This window comes from Macrobrachium rosenbergii, chromosome 25, assembly GCF_040412425.1.
Source record: "Macrobrachium rosenbergii isolate ZJJX-2024 chromosome 25, ASM4041242v1, whole genome shotgun sequence".
NCBI lineage: Eukaryota > Metazoa > Arthropoda > Malacostraca > Decapoda > Palaemonidae > Macrobrachium > Macrobrachium rosenbergii.
Window position 1 is genome coordinate 43506059 of NC_089765.1, and position 18895 is coordinate 43524953.

General features: G+C 41.1%; 1 protein-coding gene across 29 annotated transcripts in view; it reads right to left on the reverse strand.

Annotated features, from left to right (window-relative positions):
- RhoGAP93B (MyTH4 and RhoGAP_KIAA1688 domain-containing protein RhoGAP93B) overlaps nucleotides 1-18895 on the reverse strand; it is a 617058-nt gene that overhangs the window by 62433 nt on the left and 535730 nt on the right. For 11 of the 29 annotated variants that reach the window (XM_067127509.1, XM_067127522.1, XM_067127521.1 and 8 more), the window contains 3 exons: nucleotides 9727-10569; nucleotides 7158-8643; nucleotides 6193-6326 (listed from right to left, as the gene is read on the reverse strand). In XM_067127509.1, the coding sequence (XP_066983610.1) occupies nucleotides 6193-6326; nucleotides 7158-8643; nucleotides 9727-10569 (2463 nt within the window). The remainder of the gene's footprint in view (nucleotides 1-6192; nucleotides 6327-7157; nucleotides 8644-9726; nucleotides 10570-18895) is intronic. The other 18 variants (XM_067127530.1, XM_067127526.1, XM_067127525.1 and 15 more) reach the window with 3 other exon arrangements.

Consider the following 18895-nt stretch of genomic DNA (forward strand, 5'->3'; position numbering starts at 1 on the left):
CAAACCCCTGAATTTCTGTGCCCCCCAGGAGAGTTCCCCAACCCAGATCCGATGCGTCAGAAAAGAACTCTAGGTTGGAGTTCACAACACAGAGAGACATCCCTTCTGGCAACCTGTCTGCGGAGTTCCACCACCACAGGTCTTCTTTGATCTCCTTTGTTATCGGAAATGCACACCCATCTTGCTCTATTTTCCGATCCCAACTGATTCTGAGGAAATATTGAAACGGTCTCATATGTAACCTTCCCAGTTTCACGAATTGCTCCATGCATGCCTGAGTGCCTAGCAAACTCATCCATTGAGTGGCTGAACATGTTTGGAGCAAAAGGAAAAGGTTGACTTTTGTCAGGCAGTCTTCTATTCTTCTGGGGGATGGAAAAGCCCAAAAAGTCTGAATGTCTATCCTTATCCTCAAATAATCTGTTGAGAAGGAGTCAGTTGGGATTTTTGCAGATTCAGTAACAACCCCAGATCCTGCGTCAGTAGATTCCTTTGAAGGTCCTTCATGCACCTCTCTTTCATGGGAGAGCAAATAAGCCAGTCATCCAGGTAGAGAGATATCTTGACTCCTAGCAAGTGGAGCCACTTGGTCATTGGGGTGAGTACTCGAGTAAAAATTTGTGGGGCTGTTGATAGCCTGAAACACAAAGCCCGAAACTAAAAAAACTGGTTCCCGAAGACAAATCTCAAGTACTTCCTTGAATCTTGATGTATGGGAATGTGGAAGTATATGTCTCTCATGTCTAGAGAGATCATCCAGTCCCCTTGATGAATGGATGATTGGGTCGTCTCCATGTGGAACTTTGTTTTCTTGATGAAACTGTTCAAGGCATTCACGTCTAGGACTGGCCTCCATTCTACTGTGGCCTTGGGGACCATGAACAATCGGTTGTAAAACCCTTTGGAATCGGCAACTTCCACTACCTCTTTCGCTCCCTTCTTGAGGAGGGAAGAGACTTCCTCCGATAGGGCCAAAAACTTATCCAATCCTACAGAATAGGCCTTTAATTCGATGGGAGTGTTGGCCAATGGAGGCTTTTCTTTGAAGGGTAAGCAATACCCCTCCTTTAAAACTTGGATTACCCACTGCTCTGCCCCTCTCTCCTTCCACCTTTTCCAAAAAAGGTGGTCTGGCCCCTACAAGCACATGGACTGGATCATCATTTTCAAGCGGCAGGCTTGGAGGAGGATCTTTTGGTAGCTCATGAGGCAAAGTGAACCATCCCTTGCAGTCTAGACTGAGACCTTTGACGGGCACCTTGAAAGGGCTGTGACTGAAGGGGAAGAGCCGACTTGGAGGTAGCTGTGCCCCAATCCCTGGGACCTCCAGCCGACTGGGCAAGGAGATCCTGTGTTGACTTCTTGTGCAGGTGGGAGGCGATTTCTTCTACTGCTGCTTGGGGAAACAGGTGGAGACCATCAAGGGGAGAGAAAAGAAGCACTGACTTGTGGGACGCCATGACGCCCTTAGAGGTAAAGAGACCCACAGCTCTCTCTTCTTAAGTATGCCCATGGCATACAACGAGGCCACTTCAAGAGAACCATCCCTGAAGGCCTTGTTGGCGCAAGAAAGCACGCTGTGCCAATCTACTGCAATGTCATCCACAAGATCGGGAAAATCTCAGATCTTCTTGGCTAAAGCTCTGATGGACCAGTCCATGAAGCTAAGAACCTCAAGAACCAAGAACCTTAAAAAGGTTCTTAAGCAAATGGTCAATCTCTAGGGCCGAAAACATAATTTTTGCAGAAGTGAAGGCAGACCTTCGGGCCGAGTCAGTAAGACTGGAGAAGTCCCCCTGGAAGGCAGCCACTCCCAAGGAGGGGGCTTCTCCAGTAGTGAAAGACTGATATCTTCTGGAAGATAAACGAGAGGGTGGAATGCTGAAGGATGCCTTACCTTGATTCCCCTTCTCTGCTAACCAGTTGTCTACTTCCAACAAGGCCTTCTTGGAAGAAGACGAAAGAACTATCTTGGGTAGTTTATTCGAACCTGTCAGCTGATCGCTTATCATGAAAGAGGAAGCTGGAGAAGCAGGAGCTGCTGGGGCAAAAAAATCTGGGAAGTTCTGAAGTAAATATCTAAGCAAGGAAGCATAAGCCGATGGAACTTCCTCCTGGTCCATTTCTTTTTCTTCCGAAGAAACAGGGGAAAGTGCAGGGGTGACTACTGGCGCAGAAGAAGCCTTCTGTAGGAGTCCCAATATGTTATCCAATTGTCTCTGAAGAGGGGCCAAAGAAGGATCTAGCTCCTTAGCAGAAGGTGGGCCCATGCAATAGACGTACTTGAAGAGGATAGACCAGCCAAAGTCAGAGGCGAAAGCTTGGATGAAGAAGCCGAAACAACAGGGATTGGAGGTTGGCGATCCAAAATAACTGGAAGTCCAACTGAAGAAGGGCGTTTAGGTGACAAAGGGTTATCCACAACTGCATGACAATCAGATGCACTACGTCATTCTGGAGCCAATGGGCGCTTGGGCGCTGTCTGGCACTTGACTGCCAGTGGGAGCTCGGCTACAACCGGGCGCTCAGCCACTACTGGGTGCTCTGTCACTACTGGGCACTCTGTCACTGCTGTGCACTCTGTAACACCTGGGCGCTCAACCACTAGCGGGTGCTCGCTTCCAAAAAGAGAGTGACCAGCAGAAGAGCGCGGGCACTCTCGAGAAGAGGCATGCTTAGATGAATTTCTTGCGTGCTTAGAAGATGCAGACGACAATCCAGGCATCACCGGATGGCGCTCCGACTGGGAAAGGCACTTGGGGCTGTCCCAAGTACTGCACGATGGCTGGGGGATACAAGAAAGCTCTCTAAGTCTTTTGCTGGGTAGTAGAGGGGACCGATCCCTGAATGAAGAGTGCCTCTTCAGAGGGCACGACTTTTGTCTTTTGTTGCAACCTGGAACGCAACAGATGCGACTAAAGGGGCAACTACCCATGGGCAGACCCCACCGACCTCCCTTGGGCCTCCAGCATGCCACCCCCCGGGGTTGGGAGAGTATGGCAGTGACCTTCGCCTAGGAGAGTCGGTGGGACCGGCAGCCACCTCCTCCACTATCACTTCACTTGCACTAGCACTTTTCTCACTGAATTTATCCATGAGGAAGTGCACAGATTTCCCAATTTGGGCTAAAGAACTTCCCAGACTGAACTTTCAGTCAAAAGCTCAAGGCTGGTGTAGCGGTCCAAACTGGGAGTCCAGAAGCCAGGAGACGGAGTAGGTGGAATTGGAGGAGGACTGGATATGGGAGAAATTAATTTAGCAGGAGAAGAGACAACAGGCACCTCAACATTACTAGACATTGGATTAAAACCCTGGCTAGCTGAAGGTTTTACTTCGGCTCTAGAAGCAGCTTTCCTTGTACGGTCTCTCTCTAATTTAGAAAGGTGAGAAGCTAAAGTTTTCCATTTTTTCTCATCCCACTCTTTGCACTCCTCACACGTCAAATCAACATTGATTATTTAGATAGCTTTTCAGTTGAAATCATCATTGGGACTAGTTCTCTGGAGACTTACTGATTTTTTACTTTAGCTCTTCTAGTTTTTGGTATTGCAGCACAGGCTGCAATATTTGACTAAAGCTTCCTATGACTCACATACCTTGTGTACTGCATGTAGGGGACAGGTTTGTGAGTCATAGGAAGTTTTAGTCAATCAAGTATTGCAGAATACCGAAAACTAGAAGAGCTAAAGTCAAAAATCAGTAAGTCTCCAATGTTGATTTTAACTGAGAAGCTATCTAAATAATCAATGCCAAAGGCTACTGGGTCAAAAATACTTCACCAGCAGGGAAGATCTCGACCAAAGAATTCAAATTCACTTGCGCATCTTAACACCGTGTGTGGTCTTAAGAAAGCCGAAACAAATTTGAGCTCTTGGCCGAGTTGTTCCTCCCTCTTACCCTGAAAGTGGGTGGGGCTAGTCACCTACATAAACAAGAGTAGTGCTACTGCGAATTTTCAAAATTTAAGCTGCCGTCGAGCAGAAACTCTTAGCTAAGTAATTACTGTGTAAGTTACTTATATAAAAATAGGTTTTTCCTACAAAAAAAAATACATTTTTTGATAGCGTAGCCACTGTTCATCCTCAAAGGAGCTTACAAAAGAAACTGACAGGTGACAAAATGGCTTTGCTACTAATCAATAAATCCCAACAACTCAGATTAATTATTGGTCCGAGGTATAGTCAGGGGTTATTAACAATTTTCTTTATTCCGGATACCAAAGGGTTTGGCAATAAAGAACAGGGAACAACACACAAGCAAGTATGTATTATTCTTGTAGTTTGAAGGTGGGTTGCCTAATTATGTTGGGTCTGGCTGCAGGATTATTTTGCCTTCCCCAGCAATATCTCAGCATGACCACCACTCTCATGGCAATAGTGTTTCAAGAATTTTTCATTCAAGGTAAAGTCACAAGTTATCAACAGTTTCTTTATTCTGGATACCCAATTCGGGTCTGACAATAAAGAAAAGGAAACGCACAAGCCCATAAATGTATTATCCATTGTGGTTCTACAGTGACTTACCTAATTATGTCAGGTCTTAGCTGCAGGATTATTGCACCTTCACAAGTTCAGGAATAATGTCTATAATGACCATTCCGTACACTCAAAGATTTCTTCAAAGGAAACAGTTTCGAAGGAAGCTGACAATGTACTCACCTTCTGGATGTCATGCGACTTAAGAAAGAGTGGTTAGTTTGTGCTAAGGTGTAATAAAAATAGAACCATCTGGGATGTTTGCCATGACATCTAGGTAACCCTTAAGTGCTTGAACCAGGTGTAATATTTTATATGAGACACCCTAACTGTGGGACACAAAATCCCATACTAATGTCTTTTACAGGGTACACATGAGCTCTATACATCAGGATGATGAATGTGCTCTTAGGAATATAGCTGGAAGAAATGCAGAAACGACCATCCCAGATCAGACCATAAATCTTATCATTATTACAAGAAAAAGAAAACAGAAATCCTCCAAATATGACACAAACCCTCCCTGCTGTTAACGATGTACTCACCTTCTGTATGTCGAGTCTTAGGAAAGGAGTGAGGGTCTGCCTTTTTAATGAGGGCCACTAAAATAATTCTCAGCCCATGTAGAAAAAGTGGTTAGTTTGTGCTAAGGTGTATGAAAAATAAGACCATCTGGGATGTTTGCTGTGACATCTAGGTAAACCTTAACCAGCATAATATTTTATATACGACACCCTAACTGTGGGACAAAAAATCCCATACTAATATATTTTACGGGCTACAAATGAGCTCTAAACATCAGGATGTTGAACATGCTCTCAGGACCATAGATGGAAGACATGCAAAAACGTCCACCCAGATCAGACCATAAATATTTTTACTGTATTATTATAAGAAAAAGAAAACAGAAATCCTCCAAATATGACACAACCCCTCCCCACTGTGCATGACCCCCTAAAAGACAAATGTGGTATAATTTTTATGCCCTGTCCTAGAATGCAGAGGATCTATGCTGAAATGACTACCACACCTTCGAAGCAGATGTTGTGCCATGTCCAAGAAGGCCCCATCAGGAGACACTACAGGTACAAAGTGACCCATGGCACCATTCCATCAAGACAAGAATTCACATCCATTGTCCACTGGCTGTGCACCAAATAGCTGCTGTCTGAGAATCTTGGATGCCTAAAACCTTCCCTGTATGTCAAGCAAGAGTCATTCCTCCTACTCATTGCCCTCAGAATAATACAAGCAATGCTCGTGCTAATAATGCCACACCATCCATTTTTCCACTTTTCCACACTCCATTTATTGTTCCTTCTTCCTATTTTCCATTTGCACTCACAACTTTGCTCTTGCTCAAAGTAACTTTAAATTTTCTCCTTTTGCAAACACTTACAACCTCCCTTCATACTTTCTGCAGCTTCTATTTACTATCCCCCATCTGTACTGTAATGTCTGCAAAATTCAATCATACTACAGGTACACTCCAGTCACAACTCATTCTCTTATCCTGCTGTACTTCCTCTAACTTAGTAGTGATCACAGTTTTTGATGTTTGAACTCTAAGTTGCATTTACCTAGAAATCACCAACAGTGATTTCCAAATCTACTTTGAATATACAGTAGAGTACTGTAAAAACCAATGTTTTTTTTAATCCATGCAATATTTTTTGTATATTAGACTTTTAATTTTTTTTAAAGATACCTAACTTACCTGTGATGAAGAATCAGCATTTGACATGCCTTCATCATCAGCAAAATCATCACTGTCTTCATGGCGACCTCCGGAGTCATCATCACTATGCAAGGAGTCTGCATCTTCATACAATGGATCGCCAAGTCGATAGCCTGCACAAGATCATACATCTTTTACAAATACAGTAAAATGCCTGAAACTGAATACATTTTCTAACCCCAATCACCTTCCACAAGTTAGCAAAAATGTTCATTTTTCTCACGCACTGTAAAAGAAAAAAATATCATTTACAAGTATTTAAAACATTTAAATTGCCAGTACAGTATAGTCATTTGTACAATGGGAAAACTACTCATTAAATTTTCAGAGTTCATTATACTACTGTATATGATTCAAGTGAAGTACAACTGTCATTAACCTAAAATTCCAGTAGTAGTTGTGTGCCTCTTGACTAATAAATTTACGGCACTTACTGCAAACTACAGTATTTTATTTAAAAGATCTTTTCTCTTCTGATTCCTTATGGAGATAAATTTACTTGCTAGTGCATTGTCTAATTTTTCTTATTTTAGTTCACACAATCGAAATTATACAAGATAATGCAATAGAATATTGTCCCTTATTAAAGTAGCCCATCTGGCAACTAAGTTTCTAAAATTTGTATTTCCTGGTCACACAACTCAGCAAGTTACATTCCTCATCTAAGACATATGTTATAGAAATAGTTACAGAGCTAAAATAAAAAAAAGCATATTCTGTTTATATAAAAATAATAGCTGAATAAAACAAAATTCCTGACTGTCTTCTAAAAGACATACTTCCTTCAAAATAATTCTAGTTTAGTCACAGTAATATGCTAAACCCCTACAGATAATTTTATATAAGTCCTAAATAAATTAAATTCTCCACTATACCAAAGTCAATGGCTGACTTATAAACTCAATATATTAATGGAAAAGAGTTAGAAGAGCAACAACAGTTACCTGTAAGTTTTGCTTGTTCCATGATGTACTGGTAAACTGGCTGCTCATATACATAATCAAGATTTGAATACAAGTGAGTTAAGTCACGATGCTGTGGACTATTTTCAGACTTCCCAGTGCTACTGGGGCTGGGCTGTTTGGTATTATTAGAGCTACTTCCATTATTGGGGCTAAACTGCTTACTGTTATTAGGGCTGATTTGTTTAGTCGTACTGCTGCTCCCAGAGCTAGAATTGTGGTTCTGACTATTATTACTACCAGTATTTACAAGTTGTTGTGAACTGCTACTACTCTGTAATGTATCGCTGCGATCACTATCTGTCGTCACAGTGGTAGCATTGGTGGTATTAGCTGTTCCAGATGGAGGACCTCTGTGTTTACTACAGTGATGATGTCGTCGATGATTGCAACGCCGACTGTCACGCTCATTATTAGTTTTAGAGGCTTTGCTTGAGCTGTCAGTTGCAGAACCTTTAGCAGTTTCTTTATCTAATGTTGTCTGGCGAGAGTCAGCACGTCGCGAATTACTGTCTACTGAACCTCGACTGCCTGTTGTCCCTGACACCAACCCAGAGTCCACCTGGGAATGGGGTGAGCTGTCAGCAGATCCACGTCCATAGTTTGACCTGGTATCCTTGTCAGTTAAGGTTGATGCTCCACTATCTTGTCCTCGGGGAGATTCATAATTAAATGGTGGAAATTCATGCTTGGGACTAGGGGGACTTGGACTAGAATCAGAATTTATAAGCCTTGTATGTGCACTGTTACTAGAGCGTAGATCCATTTTAAATCTTGACTTTCCAGATTCCAAAGAACGTTGCTTCCTATGCATCATGGGGGTAGCAAGGCTCTCTAAACCAGAGCTATCAGATCTTTGGCGATAATTGAGATAGCCATGTGAACCTAGGGAGTCTGGACTACCAGGTACAGCATCAAGACCTTTCTGTCGACGTCGAGGCTGTGGTGTAGATTCCACTGATCGCATAGCACCAATTAAGAAACGTTCATGCATCCCATCCTCATCATGGTATCGAGGCCTTGACATAAAACTATAGCTGCGAGACAATGCCATTTCTCTTGGCCTATCAAGATTCAGTTCTGAACGCTTTGGATAGTTTGTAACATCAAAGCTACGTTGCTTGGCAATCTGAAGATGAGAAAAATCAGGACATAGGTTTCCTTTCACTCTACCAGAGGATGAATCACGAGAATCTGTATGTGCACGGCGATGTGAAGATGGTGTGGCAGGAGAGGCTTGGTGGGGATGTGTTGGAGAGGAGTGAGAAGAAACAGACTCTGGTGAACGAGGGGACAACAAATCTCCATCTTTAATTCTGCTTTCTCCTGATCGGCAACTAGAACCACCACCTCGTCTGGAATCTCTTACGCCAGAAGTACCACGTGGAGATTCTAATAACCTGTATCCAGAACCCTCTAAAGATGTGCGACTCTGAGACATTGAGCTGTCGCTTGACCTTCCAGATTCCTAGTAAAGAAGGGAATAATGCAAAAATGATTATATATACGAAACTACACTCAGAATAACAAAATCAGATTCACATATAGAGTACACATGTATTTTCTTAAAAGCTTCAATTTCTGTTTTTATTTAAAGGAAACAGCTGATATTAGTGTACAGCGAACATTCAGACATCACAAACCCAATTACAGTATGTACTCTAAAGAAGTTAACATACCTACGGAGTACAGGCAATTATTCACATAATGAGTTAAAAGAATCACACATAATAAGTTACAAGGCAGAAAAAATTATGTCAAGTCTCTTAAGGTTAAATAGTTAAAAGTTTTGTTTACCAAATACCAAAGTACAGAACTTTGTTTAGTTACCAAGATAAAGACAGGAAGCAACTCTAGTAAGGGTTTTCTGTAAGCCAAATCTTCGATAATGTGACAATCTTCACCTAGGTGCTTCAATGTACTTGTGTGTGGCATAATTTACAGTGCTTATGTGTCACAATCTTACACTTCTACAGAAATAATGTGAAACAGCAGCAAAAAGACACTCACAACTTTTCAAAATTAACATTCTCCTGTGAAGATTATCTCCAAAAATATGACTTTGCTTATGGTATTAACATGTGCACAACAATTGGAGTTAACATCGGAACAACAAAAATTTTTGCCTTTAAACTGATAATAATAATAATGGAAATGCAGGTTTTTGCAAGGCTGACATGAAATTAACAAATTTCTCAGAAATAGACAATGCCAATAACAATCTAAAGGATGTCACATAAAAATTATATTCAAAAAAATTTCTGCATGCTTTCACCCAATCAGGTTTCAAGAAGGTATATGCTGTATGGGGAATACTTGGATACAAAATGAACAGTGTCCAAAGCAAATACTAATTTAGAGCAATACATTCCACAAAATGAAAAAAAAATATGAACCATGGTTTTTAAGGAATTTAAATGACTTGTTAATAAATGATGAAACTTATCTGCATGAATGTGCCACCATGAAATCTAATCTCCATTGCTTCTATTGCCTACCTAATAATCTCTATAAATGATCAGAAGCACTATTTCTTTCTCTTATGAGTTACCTGTCTGTATGGACGAGTATATGAGAGAGATGATCCTTGTGAGGACTGAGAACTTCGCCGGACTCTTCTGGCACCACCTGCTTCACCATTTGCATGGTGTGAACAAGACCCCTGGTGTCTGTGATGGTGATGGTGGTGGTGGTGATGTCCACTACTGCTGCCACTCCCACCAGTTACTCCACCAGCATGGCTGGAGCCGCTGCTTCCAGTGGCATTATGAGAAGACCTCCGAGATGGGCGTGGTGAAGGCACAGGAGAGGTTTGTGTGGTTGAGCTTGTCAACCTTTTGGACAACAAATGTGGGAGCGAAGAGGCTTCCTGACCACCTCCACCTGAGATTCCCTCTTTCTTCTGTAATGATCCCATGCCAGAGGAACGTGAGTGTGACACTCCACCGGTTGGCCATCTTTGATGTTGGCCTTTTGGTGTTCCTCCATTCCCACCCACAATGTTAATGTTACTCCTACTTGACGAAAGTGAACCCCTTGAGTTACTTCCTCTCCCACTACTTATCACACTCTTGGATGAACTTCCTATTCCTGGCAGTGATCCCCTGGTCCCTCTATGACCTAAGCCTAACAGAGAACTGTGACTTCTTTGCAAAGATCCAGGACCTGGTACCATACTTAGGGAAGACTGAGAGGAGGAAACAGAGCTACTGGGTGATACCTTAGGTGAGGGTACAGACCCATTGTTAGGGTTTCTGAATGTTTGTAGAGGACCATTTTTCGGAGATGCTCGGCCAGTGGGGAGTGAACCATTCTTGGCTGAGGGTATGTGACGACGCTGCTGGTGAAAGGAAGGGTTGGAGGCCACAGATGCAGGGAGGTTCGGGGGTAGCTGCTAGTTAGATCCCGTCACCACCACAACAACAACCGCCACCCAGGACAGCCAGTCAGTAACGCAACATACAAAACATAAATTATAAAGCTAGACAAAAAGGAAGCAAAATATAGGAAAAAACAAAAAATCAACATACTTGGTAGTGGCATGGGGAAAACATAAAATAATAAAATCATAAGTAAATCTACAAAAAAATTATTGAGCTTTATGACAGAGGGTATGTATGACCAAAATAAATAATGGGTTACATGCAACATCAACATTACTATACCACATAAAAATGCCCAGGTTAACAAAACAACAAAGCATTGAACAACTAGATACTGTATCAATAAAGCTATGAGACTTTTGATATAATTACCCCAAGAAAACACTTTATACCATTTTTTCCCTTAAAATGTTAAAACATCCAATGCCGTAACAAAATTTCTTTTTAGTGTTGCACATTACTAAATATCGTACAGCCCACCCATTTTTCATGCTGAGATTACTATAATGTACCAGTAGTATTGTGTCATTTCTTAACATATGATCAATAAAAATAAAAAATTATGAAACTGTACTGCAATTTTAAAAGTAGTACTGAAATACTAAACTAACTTTTACTCTGTGATCTTCAAAACTCGTGTAGTTCAAAATACATATAACTTTCCATAAAAATGATATTTTCATAATAAAATTAAATTTCATATATACTTACGAAGTAATTATGTAATTATAGTTTCTAACTCGCTCAGCAGCCTTTTATTTAAAAAATCACAGTAGCATTTCAGTTGTATACCAATGTGACAAGCCCCGCCCACTAACGGGAGTACTCGAAACGACTTAGCAGATAACAACATTCTGTCTGTGCCCTTATGTCCATGAGCAGGGAGGAAGGCTGGCTCCAACTCTGTAATTACTTGGTAAATATATATGAAACTTTTTAGTTCATATAAGTAACTTACCAAGTAATTAGTACATAGCTGAATCTCCCATTGAATGGGGGTAGGATCCATGGACATATTCTATTCCAAAACATTAAGGCATGGCAATGACTTTGAAATAGAAAATTTGCTAGCACTGAAACAATGCTTGTTTCCTTACCTGGTAAGAGAGCTACTGCAGGTGAATATTGCCTCTGGTTGGTGCTCATCTTAACCTGTAATGGCACGGCAGTCGAGTTGTGGGTCCTCTACTTAAGTGGGAGCCTAATGACGGAGGATAGGCCTGATTGCTGGCAAAGCACATACAAGTGTCCTTGCCCTGGGTGCAGTAGCAATATAAGAAACAACCAGACAACGTTGTCACCTACGCTTAAAAACACCACAACCCATCCACTGAGACTGATGGGTACTCCAGGTACAATGTACCCCTTGGCTCCCCAAAACTTGACACCTTACTTCAAGGCGAAGAGATAGGAGAAAAAGAGAGATTCCTATGCTTCCTCCCCCAATACCATGCCAGCCACTGATAATGGCCCCAAGGTATTGCAATTTTCAAACACTATTTCAACTTCTTTCAAACAGTGAGACATGACGATCGGTTCACACTTCCAGTAGGTCGACTGCAGAATGGAAGTGAGGGACATACTGTGCCTAAAAGCTAATGAGGTAGAGACTGCCCTGATGTCATGAGCTTTCACTTTATAAGCAGGCAAAATGTCCTCCTGCATCTGAGAGAGTGCGCCTCAGAAATTAAGTCCTTGAGGGACAATGCATTCTTAGTCTGAGGACAAGATGGGTTCTTGACAGAACACCAGAGGTTACTGGATGGCCCTCTGATCTTCTCGGTCCTGCTCAGGTAATAACTCAAAGTCCTAACAGGACAAAGAACTCTCTCTTCTTCCTCAGAGCCAAGGATGTCTGTTAAGTTCTTAATGGAGTAAGAACAGGGGCAGGGCTTGGATGGGTTCTCATTCTTGGTTAAAAATCCAACGGCAAAAGAGCAAATTGTGTTTCCTTATGAAAATCTTACCCTTTTATCGATGGCTTGGATCTCGCTAATATGTTTAGCAGTAGCCAAGGCCACAAGGAAGAGAGTCTTCCAGGCAAGGTTTCTCTAAGAAGAGGAACATAGGGTTTCAAAAGAAGGACCTGCCAGCCACTTCAACACTACGTCCAAGTTCAAGGAGACTGGATCTTCTTTCCCTTGCTTGGATGTATCAAAGGACTTGATGAGGTCGTTAAGATCTGGATTTGATGAAAGACCCAGGTCCCTGTGCTTAAACAATGAGCTAAGCATAGCTCAAAACCCCTTAACCCTTTAACGCCGAAGCCCTATTTTCAAAAACGTCTCCCGTATGCCGGCGGCCTCCGAGAGGTAGCGCCAAGTGGAAAAAAAAAGGTTTTTTCAAAAATCACAGCGCTTAGTTTTCAAGATTAAGAGTTCATTTTTGGCTCCTTTTTTCTCATTGCCTGAAGTTTAGTATGCAACCATCAGAAATAAAAAAATATCATTATCATATATAAATATTGGAATATATGACAGCGAAAAAAAAACTCGTATATAATTGTATACAAATCGCTGTAAGGAAAAAACGGTTAAAGCTAATGAGTTAATTTTTTTAGTTGTATTGTACACTAAATTGCAATGATTTTGGTATATAACAGATTGTAAAACGATTAAAGCAACACAGAGAAAATATTATCACAAAATGATGCATGAATTCGTAATGCGCGGACATAAAAAAAAAGTTTTTTCAAAAATTCACCAAAAATCAAAATATTGTGCTAGAGACTTTCCAATTGTGCCAAAATTAAGGAAATTGATTGAATATTACTAGGCTGTAAGTTTTTTAGCTTACAATTGCATTTTTTAACCATTTCGATCGAGTTAAAGTTGACCGAAGGTTGATTTTTTTCTATTTATCGTTATTTCAATGTAAATATAAAAAAAACTGTGAAGAGCTAAAGGAATGATATATTTTTTGTTGTATTCTAAATGAAATTGCGCACATTTTGATGTATAACACTTTATGTAACGAATAATATGAAACGGCTAAAAATTACGGCAAGCTGACGCAAGAAAATGACAGGATTTTCAGCGGAGTCATGCAAGCAAGGAGCTAAGGAAAATTTTTTTTTTCAAAAATTCACCAAAAATCTACATATTGTGCTAGAGATTTTCCGTTTGTTGCAAAATGAAGGTAAATGATTGATTGTTACTCGAATGTAATAATTATGGCTTACGGATGCGTTTTTCGGTCATTTCGGTCGAGTCAAAGTTGACCGAATGTTAAAATTTTGTCAGTTATCGTGATTTCGGCGAAAATATTAAAAAAACTGTGAAGATCTAAAGGAATGACATATTTTTTGTTGTAATCTACATTAAATTTCACACATTTTGATGTATAACACTTTATGTAACGAATAATATGAAATGGCGAAAAAATTACAGCAAGCTGACGCAAGAAATAACAGGATTTTCAGCGGAGTACGCGCCCGCGGAGCGAAGGAAAATTTGTTTTTCAAAAATTCACCAAAAATCTACATATTGTGCTAGAGACTTTCCGTTTGTTGCAAAATGAAGGTAAATGATTGATTGTTACTCGAATGTAATAATTATGGCTTACGGATGCGTTTTTCGATCATTTCGGTCGAATCAAAGTTGACCGAATGTTAAAATTTTGTCAGTTATCGTGATTTCGTCGAAAATATTAAAAAACTGTGAAGAGCTAAAGGAATGACATATTTTTTGTTGTATTCTACATGAAATTGCACACATTTTGATGTATAACACTTTATGTAACGAATAATATGAAACGGCGAAAAAATTACGGCAAGCTGACGCAAGAAATAACAGGATTTTCAGCGGAGTACACGTGCGCGGAGCGAAGGAAAATTTTTTTTTCAAAAATTCACCAAAAATCTAAATAATGTGCTAGAGACTTTCCGTTTGTTGCAAAATTAAGGTAAATGATTGATTGTTACTCGAATGTAATAATTATGGCTTACGGATGCGTTTTTCGATCATTTCGGTCGAATCAAAGTTGACCGAATGTTAAAATTTTGTCAGTTATCGTGATTTCGGCGAAAATATTAAAAAAACTGTGAAGAGCTAAAGGAATGATATATATTTTGTTGTATTCTACATGAAATTGCGCACATTTTGATGTATAACACTTTATGTAACGAATAATATGAAACGACGAAAAAATTACAGCAAGCTGACGCAAGAAATGACAGGATTTTCAGCGGAGTTCGCGCGCGCGGAGTGGAGGAAAATTTTTTTTCAAAAATTCACCAAAATCCTAAATATTGTGCTAGAGACTTTCTGTTTGTTGCAAAATGAAGGTAAATGATTGATTGTTACTCGAATGTAATAATTATGGCTTACGGATGCGTTTTTCGATCATTTCGGTCGAGTCAAAGTTGACCGAATGTTGTAATTCACTTTGGATGCTGGGTCCTTCTCCAGCATCCCAGTCTAAAACTCGCCTCACACGCGCTCACTTCCGACAGGCAGTATGCGCCTTTCACGGTCCTGACGCCTTTGTGACATCTCTGCAAACGTTCTGTTGCAGCACAAATACGCTAACACTCGCAAAAGTTCAACAAAACACGCCTGCGTCAAAATATCGCTCCCAAGGTGCTGCTCTGATGCTCTGATGCGAGATGGGGAAATTAGCGCATTCGCGTCTGGGTGACGCCAGAAACAAAACAACAGCTGGATTCGTGAACTCCCAGCATCCGCCGAGGCGGGATTTGAAATCTTCCAAAACTAGGCCTACAATTATTTTTCCGCGAATATTTAAAAAAAGCATTTTCAGTCGACGTTTGCAACGTCCACTCGGCATTCGACAGACAATTTTGGACGACGTTTCAAACGTCCAACAGTCGTTTAAGGGTTAATGGTGGAGGACGAGAGGCTCCTAGATCTCCTCAGGTAAAGGAGGAAATCCACAATTTGGGACACAGTTGTCTCAAAAGGAGAGACATTGTGTCTGAGACACCAGCTTCGGAAAATCACCCACTTAGCCTGGTATATGTGGCTAGAAGATTGATGCCTGCATCTTGCGATAGCCTCCGCAGCACGTCTTGAATAAACCCTTTCGCTCTGACAAGCTGCCAGACAGTCTGAAGCCTGTCAGAGTAAGAGCGGACAACCCTTGGTGGTATCTCTTGAAGTGAGGTCATCTGTGTAGACATGGTTTTTGGGGAAGGAGTCTCAGAAAGTTCACACGCAATCATAGCAGGTCTGGGAACCATTATTTCATGGGCCAGAACAGGGCTATTAGGGTTATCGTAACGTTGCGATGAGCACGAAACTTGTTCAGCACTTCCCTGAACATGTTGAAGGTCGGAAAGGCGTAGAGGTCCAAGTTGGACCGATCTTGCAGCATGGTGTCTGTTGCCCATGCTAGAAGGTCCAGGGCTGGAGAACAAAAGAGATAAAGCAATGGTTCCTTGATGTGGCAAGCAGGCCCAATGTTGGCCTGCCCCATAGTTTTCACAGATCCCAACAGACCAGGGGATCCACGGTCCACTCAGTGGGAAGGACCTACTTCCGATGGCTCAGTTCATCCGCCAGAACATTTAGTTTGCCCTGAGTAAACCGAGTGACTAGAATCACTCGATTTTGATTTGCTGACAGTACAAGGCCTCTTGCTGTCTGGCAGACAGAAAATGAGTGAGTGCCACCTTGCTTTCGTATGTACGCTAGGACTGTGGTACTGTCTGAATGGACTACCACAGTCTTCTTGTGAACTAGGGTCAAGAGGCACTGAAGCCCTAAGTGAATTGCTTTCAGCTCTCTGACTTTGATGTAAAGGCTCTGTTCTTCTGGGGACCACGTCCCGGAAACTTTCCGGTTCCCCAAGAGGGCTCCCCAACCTAGATCCGAGGTGTCTGAATAGAAGTCTAGGTCTGGGCTCAGAGATTGAAGGGACTTTCCTTCCAAAAGTCTTTATTCGGACAGCCACCATTGCAGGTCTGACTTGATATCCAGGTTTATGGGAAACACGTGGGTGTCTGGCTGTGTTTCCCTGTCCCAGTTGGCTTTGAGGTAGAATTGCAAAACTCTCACATGAAGCCTGCCAACTTGATGAATGTCTCAATGGACGGCCAAGTCCCCAGTAGGCTCATCCACTGATGGGCTGAGGAAGATGAAAGGGCTGGAAACTTGCGGACCGTCTGATAGCAGCTGGCGATTTTCTTGGCAGACAAAAAAGCCCAAAAAGTCTGAGAGTTGAGACTCATCCCCAAATAGATCTCTTGCAACGGGGCCAACTGGGACTTCTGAAGGTTGATGATAATGCCCAGTTCCTGAGTGAGGAGAAGAATCTTGTTCAAGTCCTTTGTGCACTTTTCCCTTGAAGGGAATCGAAGAGGCCAGTCGTCCAGATATAGACTGACATTTACGCCTATTACCTGAAGCCATTTTACTAGAGGAGCGAGGACTTGAGTGGACACTTAAGGTGCTGTGGAGAGGCCAAAGCAAAGAGCCAGAAACTGGAAGATTTTGTCCTGGAAGACAAACCTTACATACTTCCTGGAGTCCAGATGGATGGGGATGCGGAGGTATGTGTCCTGCATATCCAAGGTTATCCTGGTGAATGGATGAAAGGACTGACTGGTTCGTCTTCATCTTGAACTTTGTCCTCCAGATGAAGAGATTGAGGGCGCTTACATTGAGAACTGGTCTCCAACCCCCAATGATTTGGGGATTGGAGACTCTAACTTGTCTAGGTGAGATTTAAATACCTTCCAATTATGCTCATCTGGCACTGGGTGCTTGAGGACCTGGCATCAGGTGCCTGGGAGCTGGCGCTGGGCACGGGAGCTGGCGCTGGGCACTCGGGAGCTGGCACCGGGCACTCGGGCCAATCATTACATTCAGTACAAGTTTTCTCCTTACTACATTACTGCCCCTACACTTACTGCAAATTGTATGAGAGTCATATGAAGACTTGATCAATTTGGTTTTGCAACCTTTGCTACAGTAGTGAAAACTAGATGAACTTGAATCAGACATAATAATAACAAAAATAGAAAAACTTACCCTGAAAGCTATCAAAACCTGAAGGCTATTCGAAATAAGCGATAATACTTCAGCGAAATCCAGTTATTCAACAGAAAACCAATGAACAAAAGCTGCTGCAAACACCTGATGTTTACTGGAGAGCCAGCAGAAACAGAATGAGGTTATCTGCTAAGTCGTTTCCAGTACTCCTGTTAGTGGGCGGGGTTTGTCACCTACGCTAAGCAATCGAAATGCTACTGCTGTTTTTTAAATAAAAGGCTGCCGTGCAAGTTAGAAACTATAGTTATGTAATTACTTGGTAATTTACTTATATGAAACAGTGATTTTCATTCATAAGTAACTTTACAGGTATATTACTAGCAGTAATGAAAACTACACCTGAAGTTATCATCCAGGCAATTTTCATTATAAAATTTATTAGACATACTGAAAAATTATTTTTTTCCACTGAATGAAAAATCATTTTTCTATAGCATAGCTGTTTTTGCAACTACATGACAAAAGCTAGGCCTTATGTTGCATGGAAGCTAAAAAAATCAGAGACTTAAAAACAAAAACTCCAAAATCCTGCTGTAATACCACGAAAACACCTTTAGATAAGTTTTATCCATGTTTGTTACTAACATTATCCCAACAAGATGACAAAGCTCTTGTTATCAAGTCTCCAAATAACCATGAAGCCTGCCACCTTCTATCTGCAACTTTATTTTCTCCACCTCTTCAATCCTCCATGTTTACTGAGATCATTAATCTACCTATGTTAAATGAGATCATTAATCTATCTATGTTAATTGTATAATATGCAAAGTTCAAATTGCCCAAGTTTCCTCTCTGTTTTATATATCTTTAGTCATTCAAGTTATTTTACTGGTCCAACCTTTCTTAGAAGGGAATAAATACCATTTCCTCTTACATAGCCTCTGTACAGTATTCCTATATTTGTGAGGATATACTCATGCTTTGGTTTCAAGGATCTGAGCTTTGAGGCATACCTTATCACTTAAGAGGATGGAACACTATATTTCCTCGTGTTTGAAGACCTTCTCTCTAATTATATTTGATCTCTAACTACAATTTTAAAAGAAGTAACACCTGAAAAACATATAATACCAATACAGTATTTTTATCTGTTGTCAGAGCCCATGAAAATTATATTCACTTATAATGTATTGGGCTGAAGACAATGAAATTAAATTATAACTCAATAAACCATCAGTTAGAACCCTAAAATTCTCTCCCATATACTAATACCAATTTTGCATGGCAATATGTACTGTTGCTCTTAAACGACAGTACATCTTGCTCACTTGGTGTTCATCTTTATTTGCTTTTATAAATAAAGTTATGTTATTGCTCTTGGGCT